This window comes from Onychomys torridus, chromosome 19, assembly GCF_903995425.1.
Source record: "Onychomys torridus chromosome 19, mOncTor1.1, whole genome shotgun sequence".
Lineage (NCBI taxonomy): Eukaryota > Metazoa > Chordata > Mammalia > Rodentia > Cricetidae > Onychomys > Onychomys torridus.
In genome coordinates this window covers 36,576,230-36,594,565 of record NC_050461.1, presented here as the reverse complement: position 1 = coordinate 36,594,565, position 18,336 = coordinate 36,576,230, and the positions used below count along the sequence as shown (strand labels likewise).

The window sequence follows — 18,336 nt, the reverse complement described above, 5'->3', positions numbered from 1 at the left end:
GGCCCATGAGTGCCCAGGGTTCTGTCTCCATCCCCCATCTTGCAGGAGAAACATGGGGATTACGGACATGTGCTGCCATGCCCAGCTTTCTGTAGGTTCCGGGGATCAAACTCAGGGCCTCACATTTATGAAGCAAGCGTCTTTAGCCATGGAGCCAGCCTCTCCCCAGCCCTCCATCCTTTCTCCTTAGGGGCATTTAACTACCTTTCAGGCTTTCTGCCACTGTTATTTCAGGGAAGAGAGCCTTCCTGACTGACCCACCACAGATTATGTTGCTTTTGTGTCCCATAACTAGGAAGTGAGAGGAGGAAACCTGTTCTGTTAGAAACTTCCAGGGCCAGCTGACTTGAGCCGCTGCACACAGGTCTTTTGGACTCAGAAAGGAAAAGATATACAGAGAAAGGGAGCGCGGTAACACTGTCGAGAAATCCACTCTGGCCACCTGCTTCCTTTCTGAAAACCAGTCTTGCATGAACCTACAAAGAAAGACACAGAAATTTAGTTCTTAACATTGTCATCTAACAGTGACTGAAAGATGCTTTAAAGATGCATGCCAGTCATTGTTATTTTCCTAAGTTCCATTGTAAAACAATTAAATCAGGGATTGGGAAGTGGTAATATGCCTCCCAAACCTGAGCAAGATCTTGAGTTACATTCTCAGCATTGTATGTATGTATGTATGTATGCATGTATGTATCCATATGTTATGTGTATATATGTATGTATATATGCATATATATACATATATGTGTTTATATGTATTTTGTCTGCATATATATCTGTGCACTCCTGTGTGTCCCTGAAGAGGTCAGAAGAGGGCATCAAATCCCTTGGAACTGGAGTTACAGAGGTTGTGAACCATCATGTAGGTGCTGGGAATCAAACCCAGGTCCTCTGGAAAGTCAACCAGTGTTCTTAACTTCTGAGCTTTCTCTCTACCATGTGTTCTCAACTTATGGGTCGTGACCCCTATGTCAAAAAATATTTACGCTCCGATTCATAACACTAGCAAAATTACAGTTAGGAAGTAACAACAAAAATGATTTTCTGGTCAGGAGGGCTCACCACATGAGGAACTGTACTAAAGGGTCGCAGCATTAGGAAGATTGAGAACCACTGCAAGTCTAGCTCCATTTTTTAAATGAAACTTTAAGTCAGCAGGCAAAGTGACGCATCGTTCCTTATGGCATTTTCATCCATATAGCATCAGCCTCCATGCTTGCTGTCTCCTTCCCTCACTGAACTCCCCATCCCTTACTTCCTCCTTGTTAATCTACCCACCAATAGCCTCTGTTTGGTTTTCATGTCAGACATATTCCCACACTCCCCTACTAAGCTCTCTTCCTCCATTCTCATGGTCCCCTTTCTAGTTTTATAATATTTGCACGCACATACATACATGTGTGCTCACTTGTGTTTGTACAACTGTTCTCTTTATATATTGGTGACAAAACTCTATAGTGCTAGGCTACCAGAAAGGTGTGGTCTTTGAGTACCTACTGCTGGAGCAGGAAGAACTGGAAGCATTCCAGGCAGCAGGAAGCCTGCATCGCTGTCAAACTCACTGGAATCTCAGACATCTATGACCAGCTCTAAGTGCTGGAAAAAGTCCTGCTAATCAAGGCCTTTGGCACTACAGAATTTTCTCCCACTGCTAAGTGGCCACTACTATCCAATGTCATCAGGCCCCAGTAGACACAGATGAGCAAATTCCTAGAGCTTGGCTTAAGCCTCAACACATTTCCTAGAAACAGAAGCAGCATTTCCCATTAAGGAAAGACTGTAGCCACCTTGCGGAACACCTGTGACTCCTAGAGGTGGTCTTGACCACACCTTACCAAAACTGCTGGCTCAGTCTGGAGCCTCATCTACAAGTCCCCAGACCTGAAAACAGGATAGCTCACTGATAAAATCATCTACCATTAAGAGTGGCAGCTCCATTCTGCATAATAAAGACCACCATGTTGGAGTCTCTGTGAAGCACTCTGAGGTTCAAGTGGTTTAAGCCATACATGATGTCCTGAGACTAAGATCCAGCCACCTTCTAACTGCATCCATGGCCATGTAGAATCAGAATATTATGAGGCCTCTGTGTGCATCAGATGCAACCTTCACCGTAAACTCAGTTTTGTGTCTGGTCTACATACTCCTGTGATGCGACCACGTTTTAAAGTGATGGAAACACTGATGAACATCTCTGCTGAAGATGAACATCTCAGCTAGATTTATGCCCCAAACAGAATCATAGCATAAGGACTAGAACACCTGGTGAGAAATTCTCCTGACTCACAAAAAAGCCACTGTTATCCATGAAGCTGTATGGTTCATAGACTCTTGCCAAGCTTAAAGCAAAGTTCTTCTGTGCATTTTCAGTTATTTTAAATTGTAGTCAGGCCTCCCACTTCAATGGCTAAGCTATGGCATCCAGGAATCAGTGCAAGGTAGAGAGTGAAAGGGGTAGGCTGTGGAATAATCCTGTGACACACTGTAAAGATTTGCCACTCAAATTGGTTTAATAAAATGCTGATTGGTGTAGTTAGAGTTTTCCTTCCTGGCCCAGTCAGGACAAATCTCTCACCTGCCAGTCTCACAGTCGCTTAGACCCAACCAAGAAAGCACACAGAAACTTACATTGTTTAGAAATTGTATGGCTGTGGCAGGCTTCTTGTTATCTACTTCTTCAATCTTAAATTAACCCATTTCTGTTAGTCTATACTTTGCCACATGGCTTGTGGCTTACCAGTGTCTTTACATGTTGCTTCTCATGGGGCGGCTGGCGGTGTCCCTTCCTCAGCCTTCTACCTCCCACAATCCTCTTCTCTGCTTGTCCCACCTTTACTTCCTGCCTGGCTACTGGCCAATCAGCATTTTATTTATACAGTGTGATATCCACAGCAGATTGGCCAGTATCCAGGCAGGAAGCATAGGCAGACCAACCAAACTAAGAATGATGGGAAGGAGAAGGGTAGAGTGAGGGTCACCAGCCAGATGCAGAGGGAGCAGGAGATGAACATGCCATGCTAATCAAGGTACTGCCACCTGCCTGGTAAAGCATAAATAGAAATATGGGTTAACTTAAAATATAAGAGCTAGGTAGTAACAAGCCTGAGCTATTGGCTGAGCATTTATAATTAATAGAGGCCTCTGTGTGGTAATTTGGGAAGCAGCTGATGGGATAGGGAGCAAGAGGTCAGGAGAGGAAAACATTCATTTACAGGATAGTGTACATTTCTTTTTATTTTTTTCATGAACACTCATGTGAAAAGAAATAGTGCATTCTTTTTTTCCTTTAGAATTATTTTATTAAATCATAAATGTACAACAGCTTCTTAACTCTACACATGCACTTAAATTTTTAAAGGAAAAATGTTATGTCTTATTACAGCATGATCCTGGCTAATAGCTTTTGAAAACTTTTAAGAAAAATCTTAAAAAAAGGTTTCACATGTCACCTGAAACTTACAAATTTAACATTATCAAAGAAGTAATGCTTCTACACTCTTACAAAGACCACTAGAAAAAGACATCAATTAAAAAGCTAAGAAACTGTTTCAAAGGCATTTATTCTTCCTTTTCCTGCTTAAACCACACCTTACTTCCAAGAATAAACATGGATTTGGACCCTGACTGCCATGGCACACCCATGACCATCCTTACATTCACCCCAGGCCATTTATGAAATTGCTGTAAAATGGCAACTCCATGTTCCTGTGGGATTCATAAGCCCAGGAAAGGACAACTAGTTTATCTTGAAGGCATCATGACCGGGCATAATTCATGCCCAAGATGTGGAAGTAGATAGGGCTGAAGGAGGATGCAAAAAAGTCCATTTTCTATTAAAGATACAGACTGGCCTCACCACAGAAGCCTTCTCTGACTTCTCAGTGTTGGGCACGTCTGTCCCCACTTGGCCAGCTGGATGAGATTTGGTTGACACATAAGTTGAGAACAAACACATAAAACCTAGCGTAATTCAATGCCAGCTAAAGATAACACAGAGGGTTACATTAAAAGAGTCTCGGGTTCAAGGGGCTGGGCTGGGAAGGGCTGATCCTGATGGATGACTTAGCCATGACTATACAGAGAGCTCTCTCAGCAGACCTGGTTTAGTTCAATGGAAGAATTAAGTGCTGAGAGCCAAGTGTCCTTTTTTTTTTTTTTTTTTTCTAATTTTTTTTTTAAACACGACAGCATCCTCTATGATTCTCTGTTCCCCTCCCCCATGCTATAAATATACATCAAATCTCCCGGGCCAAGTCTCTGCTTTTGCACTCACTCACTGGCCCAGGGCCACACAGCCCATCTCCACACTGCCTAAGCTGTGCGGTGATGAAAGGTGAGGTCATCCTTCCACAGCTCTGTTTATATGCGTTTTCCCTGGGGTAAGGGAGGAGGGGGGAATTGGCCTCAGGGTTGGGAGCACTAGATAAGATAAAGGGAGTCAACAAGAGTGGGAGAGGTTTGTATATGTGGTTATGATCATAATACATTCTATACATGTATGGAATTTGTCAAAAAGAAATAAATCATATCCTATAAGAAGTTTTCCTAGTCATGCGGTGGTGGCACACGCCTTTAATCTCAGCACTTGGGAGGCAGAGCCAGGCGGATCTCTGTGAGTTCGAGGCCAGCCTGGGCTTCAGAGTGAGTTCCAGGAAAGGCACAAAGCTACACAGGGAAACCCTGTCTTGGAAAAAGAAAAAAAAAGTTTTCCAAATAAAGTCTGTTCTAAGTGTACATTCCATGGAACTTCTGTGTGTGCATCCCCTATACAAAGCAGAAGATAGTACATGGCATATAAAAGCACTTAAATACTTGTTAAATAAATGTGTTATAGGAAAAAAAAAAAACAAACAGGTAAAATCCACCCTACCACCTGCAGGGAGAAGTCAGTGTCTCTAGTCTTTTGCACTGGAGTTTTTGTGGGAGATGCCTTGATTGATTTACACTAAAAAAAAGAACCCTGGGACTGGAGAGTTGGCTCCTTGATTAAGAGTACTTGCCACTTTTACAGAGGACCTGTGTTCAGGACCAAGCCCCACATGGTGCCTCACAACCATCTATAACTCTAGATTCAGGAAATCGGATGCCCCTCTGACCTCTGAGGACATCAAGCACACAGGAGGTGCGCTTCACGTGCAGGCAAAACACTCATACACACAAGGTAAATAAAAAGAGGAATCATGACTTGCAGCCAGATGTGGTGGCACAAGCCCGAAGTAATGGCACTTTGAAGCCTGAGGCAGGAGGATCAAGAGCTTGTATGGCTCCAATCATAAAAGGTCTTATTAATAAAAACAATCCTGAAGCCAGGTATTGGGGTGAATGCTGAAAGATCAGAGAAGCCAGCCACAGCCAACCTCACCTCACCAACTCCTAGCTGATCCTGTTTCCACGAATCCTCAGACTGAAATCCTCTGAGTCTTCACCCAAAAGGGTCTCAGCTGAACTGCTTTAGTTCCTGTTTCCTCATGCCTTATATACTTCTCTCCGCCCTGCCATCACTTCCTGGGATTAAAGGCTTGTGTGCTTCCCAACCAAAGGCATGAGATCTCAAGTGCTGGGATTAAAGGTGTGTGCCACTACTGTCTGGCTGTTTTCCAGCGTGGCCTTGAACTCACAGAGATCCAGACAGATCTCTGCCTCCTGAATGATGGGATTAAAGGTGTGTCTGTCCTCTAGTGGCTGGCTCTGCCCTCCAATCCTCAGGCAAGTTTATTAGGGTCCACAATAAATCACCACATGATTTATTCTTTAGGTCTGTGCTACTAAAAGAAATAGACTTCTTTTCCCTTTTAGTTGGTAACTTCTACACAAGATAAAATTTCCTTCCCATCTAGAGCTGTTGCTACACTATAAAATGTGTTTCATTTATTCCTACTTTTAATATCTAGGCCAGCCTGTTCCAAACTGTCAATCATTTCTCCTAATTGGATAACAAGCAGGCATTGGAGAGACTGTCTGATGGGAAAGAGCTATGATAGGTTCACTCAGCCTGGTGGGGGCTGAGTTAAAAGTGAGGTGGCAAAGTAACTAGCCTGCCCCCTGCCAAACTGTCAAGACATGAAAGACAAGGACACCCTGAGCAACTGTTCCACAGGGAGGGAGGATCTAGAGACAGAAAAACTGGGAGCCAGATTCCATCCCCAGAACCCAAGCTGTGTGTGCTGGTGTCCACTTGCCAGCCCAGAGCTGAGGCTGAGGAGAGCCAGCACAGCACACTGGGCAAGCCCAGAATAAGGAAAAACCCTGTCTCCAAAAACAGTGTCTAAGGAACACAACTCAAAATTGTTTTCTGGGCTGCACATATATGTGCTCCTTTGTGCACCTGCACCCACAGACATGTATGTACCTGATCACACATTAACACATAAAAGAAAAGGGAAATTGACATTGACGTGCTAAGGGTTATGAGAATCACAGTTATAACTCACTCTCAAGTGATAAAAGGGATAAAAAGGCAAGCTTGATACAGATGTTTACTACTGAGCAATACACTATTAAACTTTAATCAGGTAGAGGAATTCATATGGAAAAGGCAAAGAAAGTATTTATATTATTCTTGCCTAAAAAGTATTGGAAAATGATTGTTTTAAAAGAGAGACCACAACAGGTAGTGCTGGTGTGTGCCTTTAACTCAGCCCCAGGGAGGCAGAGGCAGGCGGATCTGTGGTTTTGAGGCCAGGTGGGTCTACAGAAGGAGTTCCGGGAGAGTCAGGGCTACACAGAGAAACCCTGTCTGGAAACCAAAACAAACAAACAAAACAAAATGAGAGCGTGAGTACTTACTTCATGGTATGTTTTATATGGACCTACTTCCTGGCCTTGTTTAAGCTACTGCTGTTTGTTACCTATATCCACACAGCCTAGTCACACCCAGAGACTGGGCCTTACAGTGAACTCCGGCAGCACAGTCTGGGAGAGGACAGGGGTGTAGATGTGCAGGGCTGGCACGGTATGATACCCACAAATGGGTCATTTGAGGACTCTTCTCAGTGTTGATGATAAAGTACATGTAATAACTGTGTCACTTCCTTTGAAATTAACATTCAAACTGAACAAGACCATGGCACACCAAGAACAGTTAAGCTCCAAAGGATTACGGTTCCAACTACAACTACAAATTGTCTGGTAGAATTTAGAACCAGTTTTCTGGCGGCTGCTGTTCCCCCTCCTCCCCCTCCCCCTCTCCCTCTTCCCCCTCCCCCTCCTCCCCTCCTCCCCTCCTTCCCTCCATCTTTTTTTTTCTTCTTTCTTCCTTCTCCTCCTCCTCCTCCTCCCCCTCCTCCCCCCCCCCCCTCCTCCCCTCCTCCCCCTCCTTCCCTTCCTCCCCCTCCTCCCTTCCTCCCCCCCCCCCCCTCCTCCTTCTCCCCCTCCATCTTTTTTTTCTTCTTTCTTCCTTCTCCTCTTCCTCCTCCTCCTTTTCCCTCTCTTTCTCCTTTTCCTCCTCCTCCTTCCTCTTCATCTTCCTTTTTTAAAGAAGATTTACTTTATTTATGTGTGTGTGTGTGTGTGTGTGTGTGTGTGTGTGTGTGTGTATGTGTGTGTGTGTACACGTGCACAGATACCCTTGGCAACCAGAAGAGGGTGTTAGGTTCCCTGGAGCTGGAGTTACACAAAAAGTGGGTGCTGGGAACTCAACTCTGGTCCTCTGGGAAAGCAGCAAGCACTCTTGTCTTCTACACCATCTCTCCAGCCCCTCTGAGAGAAAATTTACTCTCATTTTGGAATTTTAAGAAAATTAGCAAAATAATATGTAAAGCTGAAATTTTTTTCAGCCACCTTTTCTTGAGGTGCTGGGAACACACATACCCCAGTGTGTCATGCATGCTAGACAAGTATTCCACCAACGAACTATATCCTAGGCCTTGGTTCTTTGAGGCAGGGTCTCTCTGCATGTAGCTCACACTGGCTTTCAACTTACTTGGTGGGCCTGACTGGCCTCAAACTGACCATCTCCTTCCTCAATCCCAAGTGCTGGGATTGTAGGCATGCAGCACCATGCCCAGCCTCAGCACCTTTTCAAAGAAGGGTCTCTGGGTATCTTGGAATTTTTACTTCCAGCCTCATCCCACATTGTAGAATGTACGATTGCATCCCAGGGAGACCAGAGAGAAAAACAGAATGTGAGTTACTTATAAACTACACTTCAATTATCCACGTTTTATGTTTGTGCTCTGCTCTGCTCTGCTACCAGACTCATATTAAAGAATAATGACTCTTAAGCAAGAAGACAGAAAATGGCCCAATTATGCTTAAAAAAAAAAAAAAAAAATCCACGCCGGAGTAACAGAAGGAAGGTTTCGCAGTAATGACACGCGGCTCATCACTTCGCACTTAATGTCGCCAAGGAAGAAATCAATGAAGAGAAATAACAACACAGAAGGAGAAAATGAACACAATGTGCTTTGCTCATTTTCTTGTGACAAGGATAGTTTTATCTAAATAATTCATGGCAATGCTTTGCAGTGTGTTACTGATTGCACAGTGTGTACTTTCAAAAACGACACAGCTCAGTGCTAGGGGACTCCAGTTTCATTTTGTTGTTAAATTTCTGATAAGAAGGAGAAAGAAGTTGCCAAAATTATGATGACAATGGCTGGGAGGATGGGGGCGGGGACTAATGAAAAGGCTAAGGTCTTTTTTAGTTGCCTAGGCAGCACATCTCAGTCTAGTGGCTGCTTGAAAACATGTATGGGGAGGTAAGGGTCTACTGTGCAGCTTGTTTCAGCCAGTCGCATAGACTAAGAAGACATGTTGGCAGGATGAGAGGTACCAACAGCCACCCACCAGTGTGCCCTTTCATCCAACAATCCTTTAGGAGTCTGTCCTTAATGATTGAGGACGCGGCCAAGGACTCAGCTAAAAGATAGTCCTGTGTGTGTTGTTTGTATAGCAAATGCCAGAGAAACAAGCTAAATGTCTAAGATAAGTTATGGTATATTTATAAAACCTAATAACGCTTCTTAGAAACCAAAACTCTGAGCCAAAAGGGGAATCCATGTGCTAATTTCAAATATGTAGGAGGACTGGGGATATAACAATAACATTTTAAAGCATAATCTCTTCCCCCAAAAAAAGTAATGGTAAAGTAAAACTGCAATTTACACAGACACACACACACACACACACACACACACACACACACGCACACACGCACACACGCACACGCACACACATGCACAGTGCACTCAAGTTCAGACAGGGAAGAACCAACACACAGATGCTCTCAAGAGAGTTGAGTCCTTACGCTTTACTTCTCTCTCTCCTTGATCCCCTGGGAAGATGCCAGAGGCATGCTGTCAGATGGGACGCAAGAGGAAAGATCTAGGGGAGGGATGGGATTCAGAACAGACATGAAGTTTATGTTAGCATAAGGTCCAAATCATGGGCTGTTGAGTGCTCAAGTCTTTTTTTTTTTCCCACAGAAGAGCTGTTTATTAATATAGGATAGAAAAGATGTGACAGGCCTGTGTGAAGCACACACGTGAGCGAAGAGACAAGAGAGACAGGAGAGAGAGAAGAGAAGAGTGCTCCAGTCTTAAAGCAGACATCTATATCAGGCTCTCAAAGGCCCAGGAAAGATTATTGAAAAGATGAGAGAGTCCAAGAGCAGGGACATGGGGTGGGAGAGGGAGCACAGAATCTTGAAATGCTGTCTTCTGGATTTGATGAGGCTGAGGTAACAAACACACAGCAGTTCTGGCTACCTGCACAAGACCTGCAGGCGTACACACACACACACACACACACACACACACACACACACACACACACACACTCTCTCTCTCTCTCTCTCACGACACGAAAGTAGGAGGGAAGCCTGTCCTGGAACTCACTCTGTAGCCCAGGCTGGCCTCGAACTCACAGAGATCCACCTGCCTCTGCCTCCCAGGTGCTGGGATTAAAGGTGTGCACCACCACTGCCCAGCTAACAGGAATGGTTTTAAATGTTCATTTGGAAGAGAAAAATATATTTTAAAGTAAAAAAAAAGTATAGTTTTTGAAACAAAGAGTAAACTAAATGGATACATTGGAAGAATAGACTCGAAACAGATGAAGAGGAAATGAGAGTCTTGGACAAGAGCTGAACTGTGGAGATACCACAGAGTCAAGGAAAATAATGACAGACATGAAGTTATAGAACTTGGTATTGTATACTGATATTGTTTACCTCCAAATGTCCCTTAAAGGCCGATATATAAGACAGGCTTGGTTGAGAGGTAGTGGAACTTAAGGGGTGAAGCCTCAGGGGAGGCAGTTAGGTCATTGGAGACATGCCCTCAAAAGGCATGGAGGGATCCAACTCCTTCCTCTCTTTGTTCCCTGGCTACTTGATGAGAAGAGCAGCTGCCTTCATGGGTGCTCCAACTACCAGATACTACAGACCCCAAGCAATGAGCCAACCAAAGACAGAAACCTCCAAAACTAAGCCAAAATAAGCCTTTCTTTCTTTTACCTGGTTGTTCTAGGTATTTGTTACAGTAGAAAAAAACTGAATTTATTCTATTTACACTATTACCCATATAGCCATAAGGAGCACAAGGACTTCCTAAAATTTCAATCAACTCATGAGTGTTGTTCTGGGAAGGAAATTCAGAATTTTTAGAACATCTTAAATACTTCTTTTCTAAAGAGTAAATGATACAGAATTATTTCAGAACCAAAGGGCTATTTTGTGCATATTTATTGTGGTTTGGTTCATTGATGTATTCATTAAACCAATACTGATTGGATCTCATTATATTTTAAGGTCTTAATGATAAGAAAGAAAAAGGGGGGAAGGCAGGCAGAAAGGAAAGAAAGAAAGAAAGAAAGAAAGAAAGGAAGGAAGGAAGGAAGGAAGGAAGGAAGGAAGGAAGGGGGAGAGAGAGAGAGAGAGGGAGGGAGGGAGGGAGGGAGGGAGGGAGGGAGAGGTGGTAGTACATACCTATAACCCCAGAGCAGATAACAAGTTCAAGGCCACCCTGGTCTATATTCAGAGTTTCACAATGGTGAAGGCTACATAGTGAGACCCTACCCCAAAAAGCAAAACAAGGGGTTGAGAGATGGCTAAGCAATTAAAAGCACTTGCTACTTTTTCAGAGGATCAGGGTTTAGTTCCCAGAACTCATTCGGTGGCTCATAAACCATCTGTAACTCCAGTTCCAACAGATCTGAAGCTCTCTTCTGGATTCCACAGGCTCTGGGCAGGCCCACGGTGTACATACTTACATGTAACAAACACTCACACACATAAAATAAAAATAAGTAACTCTTAACCAAAACAAATCAGGAAGAAAAATAACAGGATACAATTCCCGCATTTATGGAGCTTATAGTCTGATCAGGGAAAAAAGCATCGATAAATAAAAAATCTGATAGAAAATGAATACACCTTGAATGTAGTAAGTATTACAGCAAATAAGTATACACTGCTGTGCCGTTGTTGAATTGACGGAATCGGCTGACCTGAGAAGTCCAGGGAGGCTTTCCTGAAGGAGCTGAGTGGACAGTCAGCAGCTCAGAGAAGAGGGTGGTGGGAAGAAGTCCCCTCTAAGCAGAAGGGAAGGCCAAAGTCGCGGCATCAAGGCACTGTCAAGAGCTGGAAAACAGGGAACTTTGGAGATGTGGTGAGGAGGAAAGCTGGGAGGCTAGAGAGATGGCTAACCAGGTAAGAGTGCTCTGTAAGTGTGAGGACCTGAGTTTGGATCCCACCCTCCCTGTTAGAAGCTAGACATGGACACCTACCTGCCTGCCTATTACCCCAGCACTACTGGAGGTAGAGATGGAAGGATTGCTAGTGACCTTCTGGGGGCCAGCTCCAGGTTCAGTAAATGACCTTGTCTCAAAGTCACACAGTTGAGAATGTTAGAGCACAATGGTCCTCTAGTCTCTTGCCTCAGCGCGCGCACATTCACACACACATACACTCTCACAAACACATACATACACACACACCACATGTATGACACACACACACACACCACATATATACCATACATCATACACACACACCAGATGTATGACACACACACACACACACACACACACACACACACACACACACCACATATATACCACACATACACACACCACATATATCACACACATACACACACACACACACACACACACACACACACACACACACACACACAAATAATGAAGAAAAACAAATGGTGGACTAGTGCTATACCCCCCCCTTCACAGTCTTGGGGACCAGATGAAGGGGCAAAGATGTTAAAAGGGCAAACTGGCACCATCCCAGGGTAACACTGACTCTGTGAAAGGAGGAGCTGAGGATGATGGAGAAGCTCCGTCAGAGGCCGCGGCTATGACGCGGACAGAGCTTGCTAACCTGGAGGTGGAGGGGCGCGCAGGATGAAGAGGGAGAAAGCTGAATAAGCTGTAAAGAGCTTGAGGGTAATTGGACAAGTGATGAGTGAGACTGAATGGCTGATGGTATCAACCAGTAAAAGAGAAGGAGAAAATGGGCACATTTTGCCCACAAAAATAACATTTTTAAGCACGTTGGGTTTGAGAGAGATGTAGTTAAGATACTTAAAAAAAATGTGATATGTCTTAAGGACAAAAAGAATTGCAAAAACAGTTTAGCAAATTTCGGTAACTATGTAACGTGTGGTGGCAGTGGCTTGCCTTATTCTGGCAGTGTTGTGCATACATTATTTTATTATGGAACAAAGAAAGAGAAGTAGTTACACTGACATCACAGGAAACCAAATTTCACATTTGAGAGAAGAAAACAGGCTGAGTGTAGAGTCTCTTGAAGAGGCTCTATGGGCCAAGAACAGAACACTTTACTTACGAAAAAATCATGAATATTGCCAGGTGTGGTGGTGCATGCCTATAATCCCAGGCAGGACTCAGAAGAACCAGGAGGATCCCTCATGAGATCAGGCTAGCTCGATCTACATCGTGAGTTCCAGGCTAGCCAGGGCTACATACTGAGACCTCATCTCGGAACCAACCAACCAAACAAACAAACAATCTGAAATTGAGTCCTATCAAAATATTTAAATTCATAATAAAAATACTTGAGTTTATAGTGCTCCAAAGAACTCAATCCTCTGGTATGGAAGAAGCTAGAAAACCAGGTTATTGTTGTTTGCTTTTTCAGGACAAACAGCACTTCAAGAGAAGGAGACTCAGCAAAGACAAGAAGCCTCTCTCTCTTATGGAGAATTTCAATTAGTAAGCTAAAAAGGACTGAACCTTACTTAACAAGTCAACATTTCACAACACAATCCACCTAAGATGATGACAGCCAGAGGGACATCTGAACCCCGCCCTTCCGAAAGGGAACCTTAAGAACACTGATCAGATGTTCTTATCAAAAAATCAAACCTGAATCCAGTTAGGTAGGCCCCAACTACTAATTTTCAGAAACTACAGGAGACAGCAGGGTACAATCAGATTGAGGCAAACTGTGGGAAACTCTACAAGTCAAAAGGGGAAATCAAGGGAAGGGCACCTATATATTTAGAGAAACTTAGGAGTCCCATTTAATTAATTTTTTATTCCTTTCCTTTATTTGTATGTGAATGGGTGTGTTGCCTGCCTAGATGCTCGGGCACCATTGCTGCAAGCCACAGGAAAACGTAATGGAATCCAGCTACTATCACAAAGCTACTACTTGGAAAAGTCAAGGACTTCTCCAAAGGTCAAGCCATGGCTTAAGAAGTCTTGGTGATATCTTAGCTTTTGTAAGTATATTAGCTGGTTCCTACAGCTATTTTCTTATAATGATATGTGTGCCTCCTAGAACTCCTAACAGTGCATTTATCTAAAACACCTATCAAGCATTCAAGGCCAAACTAAACAACACCTGTCTCCTAGGTCAGGCAGATAGCTTTATTTCTTGTGCTGTTTAGGGTGCGACCCTTCTTTAAAACACACCCTAACTTCTTACCTAACCACTTCTAGGAATGTAGACTGAGCACATAGACCCCCTTTTTGATATACTAACAGGTCATTAGCACTCAGTTGACTTCCTCCTTTACCACTCCCATTTTGGGTTGTAAAAGAAAGCCTGGTCGTCACTACCTGAGGAAGATTCTTACCTGCCTTTATGACCTGCTAGGAATTCAAGCCCGGTGACCTGGCTAGAGGGGGAGGATTGCTGTTGCTTGGGTTTATAACTGAACACCTCAGAGTCTTGGGAGGATTTAGAGGTATAAGGGGACGGAGAGGAGGAGAGAGGAGTGGAGAACTTGAGGACTGAGAGAGATAAGGAGGATTTTGACCAGAGAGAACGTGTGGATGAGATGGAAGATGAGGAAGAGCCAGATGGGGAAGTTCTAGCCGGGTAAGAACGAAATGAAAAGGACCTAGATGAGGCAGAATTAAGACGAGAGAATTAAGATAGAACTTAGAGGGAACAGTAGATAAAAGTAGAGAGAAATCTGGCAAGAAAGGAGCCAGGCGTGAGAACAGAACTGAAGCTGTGTAGATAGAATTTTATCTCAGAGGAATAAAGTAGACAAAGAGCTTGATGTACTTAGATTCATTTCCCGAAAATAATCCTTGCTGTTTGCAGTTTTTTGAGTCCCTGGGAAGTATAATATTAAGGCTGGTCCTTTTAATGTTACACAAGATACCATGACCCCTCAGTGCCAGCAGAAGCCAGAAGAGGTTATCAAATCCCCAGGCACTGGAGTTACCCAGAATTGTGAGCTACAGTGTGGGTGCTGTGATTCCAGCTTGAGTCCTCTGGAAAAGCAGCCAGTGATCTTAACCACCGAGCCCTTTCTCCAGCCTCAGGAATCTCATTTAAATCTACCCCAAGATACTAGATTTATGATAGTCCATATCAGAACAAATATATAGTGAGACCTTGACGTAAAAATCCTAAATCAAAACAAAACAAAAACCCTTAAAAGAAAAAAGAATTTATTTTTTTAAAAATGTTTTTAGGATGGTGGCCCACTCCATAGCCTTGGCTACCCTGGCTACCTTGTTATGTTGCCCAGGCTGGCCTTCAATACATGGGCATCCGACTGCCTCAGTCTTCTGAGTGGTGAGTCTTTAAGTGTGCATCACGATGCCCAGCCCAACAAATTACTCTTGGAAAATATTTTGTGTGTGTTTGCTGGGGTGAGGGTGGGAGGGGCGGTTGGGAGGTACATATGTGCCATGACCTGTACGTGAAGGTCTGAGCACAACTGTAGAGGTCAGTTCTGTTGTCCCATCCTGTGGGTCATGGAGACTGAGATCAGATTAGGCTTGCACTCAATGGCTACCCCCACTGGGACATTTTGTTCATCCCAACGAATTATTTTTGAGGTAAGAACTTACAAGAATGTTAAGGGAATCTGAGCTATGACTAGAGCTGTAATGACTAGTGAATTATTCATTTTGTTAGGCTAATAATGGTTTTGTGATTAAAATGTTAAGGTATGTTTTTTAAAGATATACACTGGGATAGTAATGTATGAAATGATGTGTTCAGAGTTTGGTTTACAATAATCCATGGTATGAATGTGGAGAAAAATCAATGAAAGAGAAAATGGACCTAGAGTTTATCACTGTCAAAAAAAAAAAAAAAATGTGGCGCCAGGCGGTGGTGGCGCACGCCTTTAATCCCAGCACTCGGGAGGCAGAGGCAGGCGGATCTCTGTGAGTTCGAGGCCAGCCTGGGCTACAGAATGAGTTCCAGGAAAGGCGCAAAGCTACACAGAGAAACCCTGTCTCGAAAAACAAAACAAAAAGTGATATGGGAGTTTAGAACATTGTTCATATAGTCCTGATAAAGCTTGTAAATTTCCTTTAGTTAAAGAAAATGGGGGTTGGGGATTTAGCTCAGTGGTAGAGCACTTGCCTAGTAAGCGCAAGGGCCTGGGTTTGATCCTCAGCTCCAAAAAAAAAAGAAAAGAAAATGTCTACTCAGGCACTGTAGCACACACCTAGACCACAGCACTGAGGCTGAGCCAGCTAGGGTATATAGCAACACTGGCTCCAAAAAAAAAAAAAAAAAAAAAGTATAATAAAAGCAGACTCTGCTGATGGCATTGTCCAGTAACTCTTTATGAACAGTGTCACTGGGGGGAAATGATAGAGACTGGGGGGAAATGATAGAGACTGGGGGGAAATGATAGAGACTGGGGGGAAATGATAGAGACTGGGTATAGGGGCTGAAAAGCTGAAGCTGCAGGGGTGGAGAGGAGAAGAAGAACTGGAATATGAATCACTGAAGTCGGGAGGCATGCTCTGAAAGTGGGGGAGTGAGAGAGTATCTAGGAAAGGGGAGACTGACCGGAAGGAAGCTGGGAATGGAGGAAGCTCTAAATGTGTGTTGTCGGCATGGACACGACCATGTTAAGGAACCCAGTGCCTCAGCCCATGGCAAGAAGGCAAAGCCACCCCCATCCCTGCCTGGAGCGAGGCTCAGAGGGATGGCAAAGCCTTCCTCTGGCCTGTGTGCAGATGTGGACAGTGTGTGCAGGAAACATCCACCATGGTTCCCTGATGGGGGAATGTCGTTTTGTATGCTGTGAAAATATGTTTCTCTGATTGGTTGATAAATAAAGCTGTTTGGCCAATGGTGAGGCAGAATAGGGTCAAGTGGGACATTCTAACTAGAGAAGAGGAAGGAGAAAGGCAGAACGGAGAAGACACTGCCAGCAGCCGCCATGAGAAGCAAGATGTAAAGATAAGGGTAAGCCACAAGCCACGTGGTAAAGTATGGATTTATAGAAATGGGTTAATTTAAAGTGTAAGATCTTGCTAGTGAGAAGCCTGAGCTAGTAAGCCGTACAGTTCATAATTAATATAAGCCTCTGTGTGTTCATTTGGGTTTGAGCGGCTGCAGGGCTGCAGGGCTGCAGGGCCAGGGGTGGGGGCACGCAGGAGCTGGGTGGGACCAGGATCAGAACTTTCAGCTACAGTTCCTCATGCACGCCTGTGTTTGTGGCTCACAGAGACTGCTATTACCCTACTACCAAGGTCAGCTAGACCACCTGCTTGTTCAGCTGTACATAACACCCCTGCCTTCTGTTTAGCTGTATGCAATAACCCTGCTGCTCTGTTCAACTATATATAATAAACACACTGGGGGGCTTTGGTTTTTCCATCAGAGAACGCAGTCCACCAGATCCCAGCATTTCTGTGTGACTGTGTCTGTTTCATTATTCCTTCATAGCCCCAGTCAGCTCTATCCCTGGAGCCCAGCTGGACCTTCCAGCCCATGGTTAGAAACAGAAGAACCAATTGGCTAGGAGAACCAGTGAGACAAAGAACAGCCAGGCTAGGGGAGCTGAACAGGGGGCTAGATCATGAACAGCAGGAATTCCCAGGCTTTGTTCAATTTTGAACTCTAATATAACCTGAAATGTGTTTGGCCCACAGTGGGCGCCCAGCCAGTGTCTGCTGAGTGCTACGTGAAGACACTTGACTTTTGCTACCTATCACTTACCCTTCTTTAGGTGAAATGACCTCAATTTATTGTTTAAGATTTATTTTAGGAACCTGAAGAGATGGCATAGAGGTTAAGAGCACCGACTGTTCTTCCGGAGGTCATGAGTTCAATTCCCAGCACCCACATGGTGGCTCACAACCATCTGTAATGAGATATGGCATCTTCTGTATACACAATAAATATTTTTAAAAAGATTTTAATCACATATGTATATGTGTATCTGTGGGGTGTGTGTGTGTGTGTGTGTGTGTGTGTGTGTGTGTGTACATGTGAGTATGGTGCCTGAGTATATGAGAGGCATAGATAGCATCCCCTGTACGGGAGTAACAGGTGTAACAGGTGGTAATGACTTGAGTTTCTATTTTGTGATCCTTGGGTATCCATAGAAGCTGGCTTCATTTCTAGATCTAAGCAGCACAGGATCAAGGCTAAGTTAATTCATGTGGCTCAGTCTCTTGGTCACAGCAGTCACTCAGATACAGCTCAGTTGGTAGAATGCTTGTCTAGCATGCACAGAGTCCTTGGTTTCATCCCCAGCACCACATACACGGGCATTGTGTCACATGGCTTTAGCCTCAGCACTCAGGAGGTAGAGGCAAGAGAATCAGGAGTTCAAGTCATCTGGGTACTAGCCTGAGGTATATAGTTTTCTAAGCGGGACAGGGGATTGTATGGGAGGGTGATGCCCTGGACCTATAAACTAATCAATTAAAATGAAACCCCGAATAATGCACTTTCATCCCTTGTAGACAGACTGAGGATGCATAAGAAGTCAAGAATGGGCTGGAGAGATGGCTCAGGGGTTAAGAGCGCTGACTCTTCTTCCAGAACACCCAAGTTCAATTCCTAGCATCCACATGACAGCTCACACCTGTCTGTAACTCCAGTTTCAGGGGACCCCGACACCCTTGGCAAAAACA

At 44.1% G+C, this 18,336-nt stretch overlaps 1 protein-coding gene across 1 annotated transcript in view; it reads right to left on the bottom strand.

Moving 5' to 3' along the window:
• Ect2l (epithelial cell transforming 2 like) overlaps positions 1-18,336 on the bottom strand; it is an 80,299-nt gene that overhangs the window by 42,502 nt on the left and 19,461 nt on the right. Inside the window, exon 4 of the mRNA XM_036169036.1 lies at positions 314-476. Within this exon, the coding sequence (XP_036024929.1) occupies positions 314-476 (163 nt within the window). The remainder of the gene's footprint in view (positions 1-313; positions 477-18,336) is intronic.